The sequence below is a fragment of the Haliotis rufescens genome, unplaced genomic scaffold (assembly GCF_023055435.1).
Source record: "Haliotis rufescens isolate VD_foot unplaced genomic scaffold, xgHalRufe1.0.p SCAF_2, whole genome shotgun sequence".
Classification (NCBI taxonomy): Eukaryota; Metazoa; Mollusca; class Gastropoda; order Lepetellida; family Haliotidae; genus Haliotis; species Haliotis rufescens.
In genome coordinates, this window is record NW_025963890.1 from 23,637,252 (window position 1) to 23,653,107 (window position 15,856).

General features: G+C 38.9%; 1 protein-coding gene across 2 annotated transcripts in view; it reads left to right on the forward strand.

Moving 5' to 3' along the window:
- The window catches only part of LOC124146201 (coiled-coil domain-containing protein 78-like), a 46,264-nt gene extending 32,180 nt beyond the window's left edge, over positions 1-14,084 (forward strand). The window contains exons 14-22 of one of the 2 annotated variants that reach the window (XM_048399767.1): positions 7,592-7,670; positions 8,517-8,642; positions 9,572-9,768; positions 10,444-10,618; positions 12,538-12,569; positions 12,998-13,081; positions 13,292-13,331; positions 13,442-13,476; positions 13,767-14,084. In XM_048399767.1, coding sequence (XP_048255724.1) covers positions 7,592-7,670; positions 8,517-8,642; positions 9,572-9,768; positions 10,444-10,618; positions 12,538-12,569; positions 12,998-13,081; positions 13,292-13,331; positions 13,442-13,476; positions 13,767-13,872 — 874 coding nt within the window. In that variant the 3' untranslated portion in view covers positions 13,873-14,084. Of the gene's footprint in view, positions 1-7,591; positions 7,671-8,516; positions 8,643-9,571; positions 9,769-10,443; positions 10,619-12,537; positions 12,570-12,997; positions 13,157-13,291; positions 13,332-13,441; positions 13,477-13,766 lie in introns of both variants that reach the window. The other variant, XM_048399766.1, reaches the window with a different exon arrangement.
- Positions 14,085-15,856: the final 1,772 nt, after the last annotated feature.

Consider the following 15,856-nt stretch of genomic DNA (forward strand, 5'->3'; position numbering starts at 1 on the left):
GAGACGTTAATGTTTAATTAATGCATGTTAAGTTTAAATCGTTTCAACATATATTTATTGTGACTGAAAATTAGGTAAACAAGACAATTCTTATTTTAAAACTCCTCTCAGTATATAATCAAGCAACAAAAGAAAGTCAAGGTGTATATATAATAATTACACAAAATATACCTTGGTGGTCAGTTATCAACTGAAGCAGAATCAACAGTGTCTGGTTTTGATAGAATGATATAGGTATATATTATATGTGAGTGTTTAGATTATTAATTAAGTTTAAATCTACCAGAATTTGTTATGAAAGTACAGACAGACAAAAGAATTTCTAGATTTAATTCAGATAATAGTCTTTCGCGTCGGTAGAGTAATATCATATCCTTTTATATAATATGATCATTACGATATGGCTGAAATATTGCCGATTTGACGTAAAGCATTAACTCACTCAATTATATAATATGATAAATTGCTTCTAATTTGATCATAATTGCCACACAAAAAATAGTGTTGCGGGTCTTCATAATAGTTTGCACAAGGACAGTTTGGACTGCCAGAAATAAATCTGTCGAAACATTTATGTCCGTTTAGGTCACTGGGCCCAAGTCTGAGGCATCAGTGGATAGTTTGACAGATCTGGTTCCAAAATTTGTATTAAAAAGTAGAATTTTGTAGAATTAGGTATAAAGGATTTTGTGTAATGTTCAGTCTTACATCTAATTGTTTGGACGTCTGAGGATTTTTTTGCAGAGATCAGCTGGTGCTAAAGAAGTGACCATTTTGTTTTCTATACATCACATAACTTTCAAACGGTTTTAATAATCTTCCTTTGGTACCATAAGTCTCTAGTTTGTTAACATCTTCCCGAGGCAAGGGCGTTAACTGACTATTAAAATCCAGTTTCCACCTTTGCTGAACTAGGCTGGGATTCTGGAGTTACATTTTGGCTTGACTAACGAGTCTATGCATAGTCCAATCAAAATTGCGTAATGAACTAGACATCCGGTTGGTAAACAACATGGATTTCATTGTGTAGATTTCCGTCGACTGTGGCATCAGCAAAGTATGCATACTGTCAACTGGGCATCAGCAGATATATTGCAAATCTTTTCAGGTTTTTAACCAAGGTGCTCAAATGATTTGCTGCACTTGGCGAGGTAAAACCAGTTTTATTACAATATAGATCTTGATTATCAATCAGATCGTTTTGACTAGGCGCTGCTATTTTGTTTGAAGCTAATGATAGTGATGTGATGTGAATCTGATTGAAGGGACATAACTCATAATAGCAGCTGGTGGCACTATGATCGAGCCCAGAAATTCCTGCCTAGTTTGGCAGGGGTGGAAACATGACTTTTAAAGTCAGTTAATTCCCATGCCTCGGGAAGATGGTTTGTTTACTAATACCTAGTTAATTTAAAATGTTTAAAATATTAATTTTTTCATATTCAAAGCAATGTTCAGTCTTGTTTTGATCTTTTTAAGCGCTTTATCTGTTAACACATCCACATCATGATTAGACTCACTGTCTGTAAGTTGATAATCTCGTGTTTAAATTAATTGTATTAATTGTTTTAATGCATTTTATGTATTTGTACTCTTACTGAATAACTTGTTTCTATCATAAAGCGTACTTCTACTAATGCATAGCAGTATGCCTCGTTTGTATCATAAAACGGTACGCATTCACTGCTGATCCATTGATTTGGCGTTCGCGGTACCAACAGCAGAATCAGTGTTTGGCTTTCTGATGGACTATCTGATGTTCTAATTTGGCGTTCCCGGCCCATAACCATCAGTACATCAACAATGCTGTGGACACATGGTAGAGTGTGTAACATGAGTACCAGTATTATAACACATGGTACATGTTACACATTATTACATCACGAACCCTAGAGATAATAAACTCACATAGGTTATGTATGTTATTGTATTTGTTTGTGTGAATACATTTAGGAGATAAACATACTGTCTTTTCAATGTAGAGTTAGGTTACCTTTAGATAAAACTGTGCTAAATTGAATTTGGAAACGGACACGCTCATTGTTACGCAAAAGATATGACGTCACAGTCTTATATAGAAAAATGCCAAATTCCAAGCCCTCTGGTGTCCCCTAAACTTAAAATACATTCTCTTTGTCAATTTCTATCATGTTTTCTGCACAAAAGGTATTGCCACACATCCTTTGAATATTGTAGTAACGGCAGCATATCATTTGGTAATCAATAATTGTACATATAATTATTTAAATATGCCTACCAACAATGAGTGAAAAATAAAGACTTTTCTATGAACACTAGCTTCCGCTGTGATGAGGATGTCTAATCGGCTGTTTCAATCAGAGGCAGTTATTGTGATTTGACAACCTCCGATTGACCCATCTTAATCAAGTAATTTCCAAATTCATGGTAGAATACACATATTACATCATGCACTCTAGAGATAATAAACACACATAGGTTACTGGCTATTTTTGCTATGGTTTTTGGTTGCTTTCTAATTAATTCTCCTGCTACACACCACATCAAATAAGCCCAGACAAATAATGTCCATGGTTTAGATCTGAACTCTCCCTACAGTTTGAGTAAAGAAGGAATGCTTGTCTTCAGGACTTTTGTTATTAATTTTTTATTTCCAGAACTTGTGTTGAGAAAAATAGAACACTACCAGCATACAATCAAGAAACATCTTCAAATATACAACGTGAATTCTCAGATTACAAGTTGTAAACAGAATTGATGGAATCAATTCAAAGCACTTTTTTGTTGTCCGGAATAAGTATTTGAATATCCATAGCCAAAATTACCCCACTTTCATTTGGAGTTCCTGCCCAAATCATGTGAAATCAATGTGTGAAGCAATTACTGGCGCCACATTCTCTGGAGTCATCACACAGTGGCTGTAAATGCTCTTTGATAAATAAGGCATGACTCCAGTACGAATAAACACCAGTTAATGGTGCTCACTGTTTTGTCTTGGTTATGACAGTGACACCTCCATGACTGAAAGCAATCAAATACCAATGCTTTGTTCTCAGTGCTAGGGAGAGCGTGGCAATCAAGCTGCAGCTTTTACACTTCCCTGTTCAGATCAAGTGGAAATCAATACCTTGTCCATCTGTGATCAACACTGAGAACTCTGGGTCAGTGAGTTGACTTTTGCAATAAACTCCCTCAACTGGCACTGTATAAATGACACCAAATGTCATCTGAGGTTGTTGATATTTCAACGGTTTGCCAATCGGAGTCAGTGGATTAAAGGATGAAGGGATGCTATTTGCATGGTTCAGTGATGATGTTAACCACAGATAGTGCACAGGGATAATGACTTTATAAGTGGATGTCATTGTGTGTGTACTGTCTGGAAAGGTGGAGTATTTAAGGACTACTTTGTAAGTCATATAGTTTGTAGCTCACCTGTGAAAACACATACCCGGTATCCTATAATTCTAAAACTTTGTGCACATGATCCCAACAATGGCACCTCAAAATGGTGCTCACTGAATTCTGATTTGAATTTGAAACAGTCAAAAGGTGTTATCAATGATGATCCTACTTCCTGTCACATCGTTCTGTCACTGGACCCAGGCAGCTTGCTGGGGGACATGCATTAATGTGGGCTGTTTCTGTTCTGCAAGTTATGTCAAATATTCAGGTGAGCTACAGTGCCTTACATAAAAATATTTTAAAAAACTGTCACCACGGCAATCATCACATCAAATAGAAAACTATTCCAGATCCAGATATTTTATTTAACTTAGCTCAATACCAGTTCAGTGTTTCAGAGTACACAGCGAGTCTTAATCAAGCTAATGTCTATTCGTGTCATGTGGCAACATCACCTAAATATATGAACATTTGTCTGCAGTTAAAACTCACTAACTGATGAAGTATGATGTGATTGGATTTTATTGTTTGTCATGCTCAAGTGGGACATTTGGAACTATGTCATGTGAATCACAGCTAACATACACTGATCCCTTGAACAGTTTGTTTAAATACATAGATAAAAAAAAATGCCTGAAATTTTTGAAAAATATTGATGGAAATCTATTGTAATGAATGGCCTTTCCTATTACATCAGGACAAGTTACGTTACTGGAATACTGCTGAAAGCAGTGTAAAACCCCATACTTACTGACTATCTCTTCTACACAGACAGATGTCGGGGACAAAAAGAAACACCTCCACCCTCGACCTCCAAGTGTATTATCTTGTGTCAAACCAAAATTTGACTCAGTTTGATTTGAGTTTTAGAATATTGACAAACTCAGTAGACAATTATGTGAAGTTTAGTGATCAAACTAATGTTCAATCACAAGTAGACTAAAGATTTGGCGCCACATTACTGAAGTTATATGTAAGTATGTATTGTTACTTGCACATATTGGTATTTTTGAACCTTTTAGACATACTGAACTGGAGACACTGGATGAGTATATGAAGTGTTGAGCCATCCAGGGGTAGTGTCACTATAAACCCATCATCATCCGATCATGTGAATACCCACTCCAGCTTCCGTTACCGGATCAAGTTACGTTCACAAACACATCTATCATCATACATAACACGTCTATTTCACGACAAGTCCATCAGTTGAGTACACAAAGCCAGCAATCATCCTCATCGTCAATGTTGACTAATTGGTTGTCCTGGCAATCAGCAACTTGTCCCATTGAACAGAATGGCTGTGAGGCTGTTTGAAAGCTATGTCACTGTGACAGAGAGCAATAGATCTCTGTGAAAGTCTGCAACTCAGCACTCATAGACAGTGTGGAACTGTACAGTGTTGACTGGTGGATCATGTCATCCCACCTATCTCATTGCCATCTCTTTGTCATGGTGGCTTTCATGTTGAGGACAATGCAATATAATGATTTGGATGTTTTATCTGATACTCTGGATCATGTGATGATTGTCCCCAGTCTATTTCCACATGTTCTAGAACACGGGGTAGTAAGGCCATTAATGATGTTGACATTGTTCTTCTAGTAATCATTATTATTCAAATTTAAATTGTTGTGACATTTTTTTAGCAATATTCACTGAGTCTTTGAATGGCATTTAGAAGTGATACACTTGAGGAAGAGAATTTATGGATGTCATCTTTTTCATTATGAGGAACACAACGTTTTGGAGTATATACTTTCTCCTTCCTCAGGCGAAGCAGAGAACAGACATGTATATATGTGCCTGTAAAACCAACGAAAGTAATAAGATAACAGAGGTGTTCTTACTGGTATATATATATATTTGGAGAACTATGACGTCACAATACTAAATATATATATATATACCGATATATATACCGTAAGAACACCTTTGTTATCTTATTACTTTCGTTGGTTTTACATGTTGGTTTTACATATATATGTTCTCTGCTTCATAGCATTTATTCACCTGATGAAGGAGTAAGCATATACTCAAAAAAAAATGTTGTGTTCCTCATCCTAAAGAAGTTGACATCCATTAACCTCTTCCTATGTCAGTGACTGGTTGAGTAAATGTGGTTTTCACGTTGATTCATGATAGCTAATGATAGCACAGTTTCATGGCTTTCATGTGCACGAGTGTGATGGCTAACAAGTTTAGTCTGCTTCCATGGAAGAAAACATGTGGAATTAGCAAAGACATATTTACTTACATCAGAGTAAATAGTTAATCTAGGGATATTTGTGATTGATTCAGTATGTATTCTTTATATTGAACACATGTGTGATATGTTAGCTTTTAGTTAAAGTTACTCTTTTCTTGGTCCAGGCTATGCTTACTCATACTAAGCCCATCGATATGGGCAAGGAATGTTTAGGTGCTCAAGTTGGTCCTTTAGGAATTGTATACTTGCCCTGGACATGCATGTCATAACCCGGGTTCACAAAGAGCAAGGAGCATATGTGTGAAACAGATTTCATATGTATCACCCGGGGTAGATTCCTACAGTGTCCTCACAGTGCTGCATAGAGTTCTTGAATAGCTTTATAAACATGGTTATCAAAATAATATTGTTCTTAACCATTTTAGTGCCAAGTTTCTTTGAATCCATAAAACGCCTCCGTGGTCTAGAGGTAGAGCGTCTGCCCAGAGAGCGGAAGGCCGGGGGTTCGATCCCGGCTGCGTCATACCAAAAGACATTAAAAGATGGTACTTGTTGTTACCCTGTCTGGCACTCGGCTTTAAGGGGCTAAAACAAGGACTGGTCGGCTCGGAGTCAGTATACTGTGTCTGAGTGGGGTATTCATGTTAAACTGCGGCATGGTATCTCAGTGTGCTAGCACTATAAATCGGCATCCGTCCCGACTAGTACAAGCAGCCACACACACACATGCATGCACGTCGCTATATAAGTGCAATCATCTTGGACGTGATCTTAAACCCCATTTCACCTCAACTGAAGCCATAAAACAAAAATGTAAAATCTCGCCCTATGAGGAATTGTTTGGCAGCTTATTGGCACAGGGTTGTGAAGATAGAATATTTGTGAAGAGTAGTGGTAGCACTGACTGGTAACACACACACACTAGGTCAACCAGCCATATAGAGTCTGTCTTCATAGACACACTTCAACACACATTCGTGACCAACTCGTGTTATTCTGGGACACGCCGAATAGTAAAACAATTGTCAACTCGTTGCATAATGGTTCACATATTTCCCCATATATTATATATATTTCAGATGCAATTGAAAGCACATCGGGAAATGCAGAATTATACAGTATGATTGAACACATTTAACTGTGTCTTCAGTTTATTTTTGGATGCAAGACGTATGTAAAATCAAAAATTATTTCTGAGGGATTCTTTGACGAAGAACTTGAAATCATACGTGCATTCTGATGGTTTGTCGTATTTTCACACATAACATTCATCGATAGGGGGACATGTCTTCTTGCAGGTTACGGAAAGGGGGAGTGGTGACGAATGTTCAAAATACAGCCCAACAGCAGTGGCCATAGCTCGTGTACATACATGTAGTTAGGACATAAGACACTGGGCACTGGCATCAACAACACAGGGGATTTTGTCAACATTGTCAGTGAGGCAGAGGATGGACAATGATATCTGCTTCAAGTAATGCTGAGTTAGTGTGTCGTTAGTTTCTTGGTAAACCATAGAGATAATGATAGGCCATTTATATTGTGCATATTTCCACACCACACAGGGGCATGCTCATAATGCCATTATTGCCCCGGTCACTGGGTCAGGGTGCACTCAACATTCATTCTCAGCTCCCTAGGAGGTATACAACCCAAGCTGCCTGTTTGGAGCTAGAACCACATTGCCATCTCATCCTTCCATGTACCCATCCACTGCTGGGTGAACAGAGGCACATTTCGAACAAAGGCACTTGCCCAAGGAGACGCCACGTGTCACGTGTGCTTCAGTGTGGGGCAGGACTGAAGTCCTAGAAACTCTCAGGAGCCAAGCTGGCAAAACACGGTCACCCATCCAAGGACTCTCTGCGACTGACATTGCTTAACTTCACCTAATTTGATACCGGTGGGCTGTGCATTTATTAACTGCATCATGATGTAGTTTAGTTATAGTGTAAGTGATTGTCCCCTCTACTGTAACTAGACACTGTGTTATTCCAGCACCGGGCTGATCAAGGAGCTCCAGGATGCCAGGAACCTGGCCCGAGACAGACAACACAAGATATCAGAAATCAATGCTGTAAGTAGCACAGGATGAAACTGTTTCTTGTGAACACTTTACAGCAGGTAAGAAACTTGCAGTGAAGTACTGTTTATTCAGATGTTTGAAATTTTCACTTTCACAATTACAGTAGATTGTTTCTATTTTTCACACAATGGACTTTTCAGTTGAACTTTTTTGAGCTGCTAGACATGATGGCAGGTTAAACACAACTCATCTGCACGTATAGATGGGAAATAGGGGAAAAGAATGGTATAATATCAAAGAGTTAATCTTTAGGATGTGTTAAGTTAAAATGGGTGCCTGGCCGCTAACCAAATGCCGGTGACATTTAAGTTGGACTAGTAACATTTCCATAAAGCTGGCCCCACTGTCTAGTTGAAAATTCAATATTTATTATTTCCTAGTATTTTCTATGAATGATCTGGTCAGTTGAGGCATCATGTAATGTCAAAGTCTATTGTCATTTTGTTATCATTTCGTAATTCATTGTAAACTGTTTTTTTGCTGTACACTAATTATGACTGATTTCACGTACATGCTTTATTACATATGCATGTGAAAGTCTAATAACAACCACAAAGGTCAGACAAACATATATTAGCGTAACAGTCTAAAGACTATATTTATACATATTGAAAATGGCAGCCCATAAAATAAGGCTAGTAAGATATGATGGGGGCTTGCAACATTTTTGTGAAGAACCCCTTCTGGCCAGCGAACTTTGGAAAATAATTCATACACTGTGCTCAAGATATAAAATATATAGAAGATGACACAAAGCCTTTGGGATTATAGCATTCAAATCTGACATGGACTTGTAGCCTTGTATTGGTGCCTGATGCTGCTGGTATTGTGTGACAGAAACTGATCACCCTGAAGGGAGACAAGGAGATGCTGGAGACTCAGTGTAACCGACTCCAACACAAGGTCAAGGACCAGGGAGAGGACTTCCGACTCCGTCTCATCAAATATGTGGAGGACATTGCTGTAAGTTGCAATTTGAAACATCTGATTAAGCAATCAGAATCGAGTATGTTCAAAGTGCATGGTAGAATTTGGTTTAACGCTGATTTGAACAGAATATATCATGTTATGTTATGGCATGTCAGCTTGTTCTGGGAGCAAAGCCTGAATTGATGTAGGCCATGGATGTTTATTCCTTTGGTGAAACCCATGAGCATAGGTAAAGTGTTGATGAATCAAGAAACTGGATTTGAACCCATGATTAAAGGTTTCTGGCGTACCTAAAGGGTTGCAACTCTGCACAGAAAATGACTGTTTCTTAGACAATTGGAACATCCATTCTCCTAGTTATCTGATGAACAACTCATTAACAGTAGGTTGTCAAACTGTGTGCATGGAATATCCAAAGGTGGCTTCACACGCTTCAAAGTTTGATGATTAGCGTTTACAAACATAGATTTGTGTATGAACATTGCAAAACAGTTTGCACACCAATTTGTTAAGTTTGATTAACTGTTGGTGAGAAATATAATCAGTCTCTATTTGTGACCAATATTATGGCCAACATTTTAGTGTTTTCAAACTTGATTTTGACGTGTGAATGGCTGTCAAACATATTGGTCACGTTCAGCCAATCAGATACTGTGTAGATATCACATGATTTTTACTTATGTCAGCTAGGAAAAAGCATCAGCCTTTGATATTAGAAGAAAAGGAACTAAGTATCAACAACATATTTGTGGAGTTAAAATGCAAGTTTGCAGACTTTATGGAGTTTGCAAACCTGTGAACTTATGTTGCCCATGTTAAGCAGCCACAGCAGCACCCATCATCATGATACAGTTTACCTTGATCACTAAGTGATGGGTACAGTTAGTATTTACTGAGTGTCTCCCTCAATGGGGGCCTCCCACTGACAATATACCACCAATGTGTGCTGAATGTTGATGCAGGACTATGTGGACAAGGGCAGCGGTGTGCCTGGGGAGGCCCATGTGACCAAGATGCGGGAGTATGCTGATGGTATGATGAAGGACATAAAGAGGTCTCACAGAGAGCGGGAAGACCAGCTCAGCCATGCCGCTCAGAGCTTCAAGGCCAGGCTGAAGAAAGCCAACAGGAGATATGAAGAGGCACTTGTAGCTCACTGGTAACTACTGCAGATTCTCCCCATGTCCTAACCAGTGATTCCGGGAAGGAGGTTATGTTCAAGAGTTTAATGTATTTGTTTGTTTGTTGTTTTACACCACACTGGCGGCCTGCAAATTATTGAGTCTGGACCAGACAATTCAGTGATCGATATTGTGAACAACAGTCCATATGTACGATGACATGCAGTCAACCAAGTCACTGAACCAGACCACCCCATCCATTTGGTCGCCTCTTACGACCAGCACAGGTCGTTTGGAAGCCCCAGTGGTGTATTTGTTTGTGTCTCATGGTTTGTAGCACCTGTTTCACATCAAAGTAACTGTCATGATTTTTTTATTTCTGATATTTTGATTTTTTTAGGTGCATCGGTACAACCATCTTTCTTATTCTTTGAACATGTTGAAGATTATAAGTGCACTGGTGTTTTATTTGGCTGATTTCACACATTGTTTTCTCAGTAAACTTCATTTGTTTTAATTCTGACAAATTGTATATCTCTCTCTGTATAGATTTTTATGGAGCTTTGGAAGCTATGGTCAGATGTCTGGTTATTTTCATTCTCCATTAGAGATGTAAAACAGTTAGAAAGGGTAAGACACTTTGATGTGTGATGTTTTTTTCACCCTCTCTACATGAAGACAGCATCACACTATAATCATTCTGTGGCTTGCAGGAACCTGCGCCAGACGTGTGAGAACCGAGGCATTGACACAGTGGACATGGGTCCAGATGCTCTGGCCATCAACCTAACAGATGGGGAGATCCAGTCAGCTCATCTGAAGGAGATCGGCCGGCTGCAGAGTGAGCTCAACAACTACCGCAACGACCTTGATGGACTCAAGGTCAAAGTAAGTCTTGTTCTTATGGGGATTTGACATGTTTTCAGGTTCTTTTTTTAGACCAATTTGAAAATCCATTTTGGCTGATTTTGTTAATTTGAACAATGAATGACTAGATTAGATACTTATATCCTACAAAAACTAAAAGCTAAATATTGCGTTGATGGTTACAAATTAATAATTCCCAAGAACGTGTATAGTCAAATGCCTTTGATCTGGTCACCTTTGTCATCAACTGAAAAGACAAATGTGGTACAGTAGAGTGAAAAATGTACCAATGCCTCTCAAAGAAGTTAACTGACCATGATGATAGTGAGGCCATCTAGAATCTTTACTGTCTTTCCTCTCTCTCGCTGCTCCTGCAGTACCATCCTGCTGAATAACTAGGATCCTGTGTAGATCCAGGTTAGAATTGCTCCTCAGCGGCCGATGCTTGGTGAAAACGGCATCAGTCAGGAATGGGTGGTCTGACTGATGGTCTGACTTCTTGATTGCAGCAACTGTTGTACTTGGAATATAGTATAATAATGATCAAATTGCAAACTGTTTTTGAACATATCTAAAATAACAGGTACAAGTAACAATATCAGTTTGCTTTTTTTAACTGAAGACATTCTTTTTCTTTTCTCCCACTCCCTGTGTAGCTCCACCAAGATATGCAACATACAAACTAACGTGGATGGCCTACTATGATCAACTGTGTTATAATTGAACAATATCATGTCTGACAGTATCTCATATTCTTATGTTAGGTTACTGTTAAAATTTACCAGTCTTAGACTTTGTACATGTGCAATTATAAAAACAAATGTGCATCATTAAGTCATGGGGATAAAGCAGTTGCCAATATTTAAGAATTGACCTTCACTTTGTGTGAGTTCATTGGAGTATGAACCTTCCTAGAGTGAGGGCCAAACTGTATGAACGTCGGAGCTTGCGAATCCAATGAACTCACACAAAGTGAAAGTCAATTCTTATAATTTTTTTATCACAATTTCTTACCTCAAAGGATGTAGGCCAAGATCTAAACACAATTATATTTAGTATGTGTGACTTCATGTTTACACTGAAAGCCATACAACAACCAGCTATATCGCGGAGTAAAATAGTTCCTCAAAAAGAGAGGTGACATGGGTGTATGGATGCACAACTTGCTCTTCAGAAACATCTTACGCAACACATGTGTTCAAATAATAACACCATTAGATGATAAAGGTCTGTAAAGAACTACCTCAGTAAGTCAGTCACAAAGACAGCGCGCCGTAATACATTTACATCAAGTACAAAACGTCAAAATGGCTGACACGATAAACGTGACGGGATGATTTCCGAAGTTGTTAATGAACCTGTGGCGGTTACATGTGTTAGTCATCATTGATCAACTGACCGATTAGAGAAAGGTGATTAAAGATGCGTCAAACAGACACCAAGGTAAATTCGTAGATTGCTGGAGACGGTCACTGTCAGCCTAGACACAGATCGAGTCGATACTGATGATAGTTTGGATGTGCATTTTTTCATTAGGATGGGCCGTAGCGAGGAAATTCGTAAACAATCATGCAGTCAAGCTCTCTCACATTTCTCAATGTATACTGAAAGGCTGAGACCAAGATAAAAGGTTCTAAATGATCAGAAATAATACTTATGTATGTTTTTGTGCTAGGGAAATCCCAGGGGTTTCCCCAGGAATGTGGAAGTAGTCCGTCAGTGTTTACGCCATTTCAAGAACACGGTCTCGTGAAAAACGTATGAACGTCAAATTGTGTCGTTCATACACTTATGAACGTCAATTTCGCGGTCATGTGACCGACCTCTAGTCCAATGGAAAAGCTGTATATCGTGTAAACTTCAAATTAAAAAAAATTTCTGTGTTGTTTCCATCAATGTTTCATGAAATTATTATTACTAACAGAATTTATTTATTGCAGTTTGGTGTCTTTGATAGAGATGGTAAAGTCAAGTAAGTAATTGTATAGTTACATTGAGTAATTGAATGTATAACTATTGTTCTAAAAGTCTTAACAGTGTTATAGGTATGCTTTATTTTATACTTGAGAAACACCCCCATTTTATTGGCTCAAATACTTCAAGAAATAGATGCTGAAGTTAATAATGTCATGATATGCTGCACCCTAGCCAGTGATCATGATACATGTATAATTGGGCTTTTGCTGCAACCAGGTGTGTAGGTCATGTGGTGGGGTTGTTGTCTCGGGCCTCCACATGCATGAACCCCTTTCTTGGTTTAATTCCTCTCTCATGACATCACTGAAAGAATGTCATAAAACCCATCTCCCATTGCCCAGTCAAAACAGTAATATAGTTTTGATACTGAGTAGCTTTGGCTTTGTTTTTCATGCACCATTCAGAGTTTTTTATATGTTTTAGTCTTGGTGACTGGAACAACATCCGGAAGCACCTGCGGGAGTACACACTGACCACACAACAAAACCTGGAGGACGAGAGGGCCAGATTGATGAGTGAGAACAACGTCTTGAGAGAACAGCTCCAGGAGAGTCAGTCCTATATAGACAACCATCTAGCCAGGTGAGTGTTGTGTAACTGATGTTGAGGCAGATTGATGAGTGAGAACAACATCCTGAGAGGACAGCTCCAGGAGAGTCAGTCCTATATAGACAACCGTCTAGCCAGGTGAGTGTTGTGTAACTGATGTTGAGGCAGATTGATGAGTGAGAACAACGTCTTGAGAGAACAGCTCCAGGGCCCACTTGCACAAAGCGATCTTAGCGCTAAGACTATCGTAAGCCTATGTTAAAGTATGGGAGTTACGATCATCTTAGCGCTAAGATCGCTTTGTGCAAGTGGGCCCAGGAGAGTCAGTCCTATATAGACAACCGTCTAGCCAGGTGAGTGTTGTGTATCTGATGTTGAGCCAGATTGATGAGTGAGAACAACATCCTGAGAGGACAGCTCCAGGAGAGTCAGTCCTATATAGACAACCGTCTAGCCAGGTGAGTGTTGTGTAACTGATGTTGAGCCAGATTGATGAGTGAGAACAACATCCTGAGAGAACAGCTCCAGGAGAGTCAGTCAGGTGAGTGGTGTGTGTGTACCTGGTGTTGAGTCAGACTGATAAGTAAGAACTGATCCAGGGAGGTATATGACTTGGTCCTGATGAAGCATCCATCTGCTGCAGGTACAAACAGGAAATTGTGAAACTGCGTCACCAGTTGGGGATTAAAGAGGATGCACTTCTGATGACTGAGAGGAGTCTGAGTAAAGTGAGGACAAGACGCAAGTGACGAGGCTTCTCTCCAGGCATCATCACATCTTCCACACACACTGCAATGGTCACCTTGCTGCTCCACTGAGGTGCACACTGTGTCACACATACTAGACATAGTTTCACAGTGATTTAACTAGACTTGTCTCCATTCCACATTGCCATAGAGAATTAATATTGAACTTTTGTGGGAGTAATATGATATTGTCTTCCAAACAAATAGATTGAATTAGAAAAAAGAACATCAATTTAGTGAAGAATTATGAGGAAATGCACAGTAAAGAAAACAAGGTTCCTTTTACTTATCAAGGCAGACCAGATAAAAGAACAATCTCATTAAAGTCAGATTTTAGTTCTTGCTACCACTGAGGACCCGAGGACATTCCATAACAGGTCATGTCAGAACGACCTTTCGCAAACTTTGACAGACCAATGAAATGACTAACAAGAAGTCGACATCAGCCAATCAGATACTAGCTTTCTCAAGCTATACAGCACTAGTTTCAAAGATGGCGACTTCATTTCCAGACTATGCTTCAAAAATATCTTAACAATGTTCACGATTCAAAATTTGAAAACTGAACAAAACAATATTCTGGAATATCAAATATATGGTCGAGGTTGTATGGCAGTACTTCCAACAGGCTATGCGACATCTCTTCCGTATCAAATCTTTATCCCATTGAAGCGAGAGATACTAAAAGACTATGATTTGATGGAATCAGTCGTACAGGGTTCTGAATACCCCCTGTTAACCTTTCTGAAGTTGGGGGGTAGGGGTGGCCCAGTCGTCTAAGACGTCAATTTGCTGTGCAGAGTTGCATCCCTTGGCTATGCCAGAGACCTATGATTGTGGGTTCGAATCCTGGTTCGCCTCGATTATGTTTCTCGGTTTGTCAGCACCATACCCGTGCTCGTGGGTTTCACCAAAGTGGTAAACGTCTGAGACCTGCATCACTTACACACAGTGATATAACTGTAATACTTTTGAAAGCGGCGTTAAACGCAACTCACTCACTCACTTTCTGAAGTTGCATGATTAGAAAACACATACCGACTGTAACTTTCCTAATCTGGTAAACGAGGCTCTAATTGGTTGGATGAAAGGTCATTATGACATGTAATATGATGTCCTCACGTTGTTTTTTTGCAATAGGGAGAACTAAGATCTGATGAAAAGAATGAAAGGTTGCATATCTCCAGGATCAGGGTATGACTGACTGATGCTAAGCAAGCAGGATTATTCAGACAAAAAGACTGTGTTAAAACATCATGATCTGATTAGATAATCACAGAACAATGTAGCAGTCTAGACCTATTGTCCAGAAAATCCAAAAGGGAGTTAATGAGTTTTCATATACTAATCAATACACAACAGTGGTAAGTCGAGATCCTGATCAGTCCCCAAACATGGGATCAATGCAAAATGTGGGTATTCATGTCAGCAGTGCTTCAATCATGTCTGTGCTATACTGCAGTCAAGGAATAGAATACTGCTTATGTGACAATAATCACAAATCATTGATTCACTAGCATGTTCATTTGACATGTCTGTCATGTTGTCTGTGTTATGTCATTCCTCAGGAACTGTTTTGTCAGTTTCTGGGTTACTCAAGAACACATGTTGTCCTTGGACATGTGCCATGTTATAACACTGTTCTGACTGTCTGATGGTGTTGACAAATATTTATTGTTTCTATCACCAAGGTGGCCATAAGAGTACACAAGTCGGTCAGTTGGGGGTGAACCTGTGAAACATCCGTCCAATATTCTGTGATATCCTCTTGTTTTGTTTGTTAGTATGCAATAGACAAGTAGACTATTATGGAATTTATTCAAAGCTGCTTGTCACACACAGTAATAAAGTGTTCAGTTTAACTACTGGATGGTGTGTATGCATTGTCAAATATTTGTACAAAATTGATAGTTATTGTTTCATTTTGTTTATATGTCAATGTCAAAGACAAAAATACAGCATGGTAATATTTGTTATTTTTAAATAA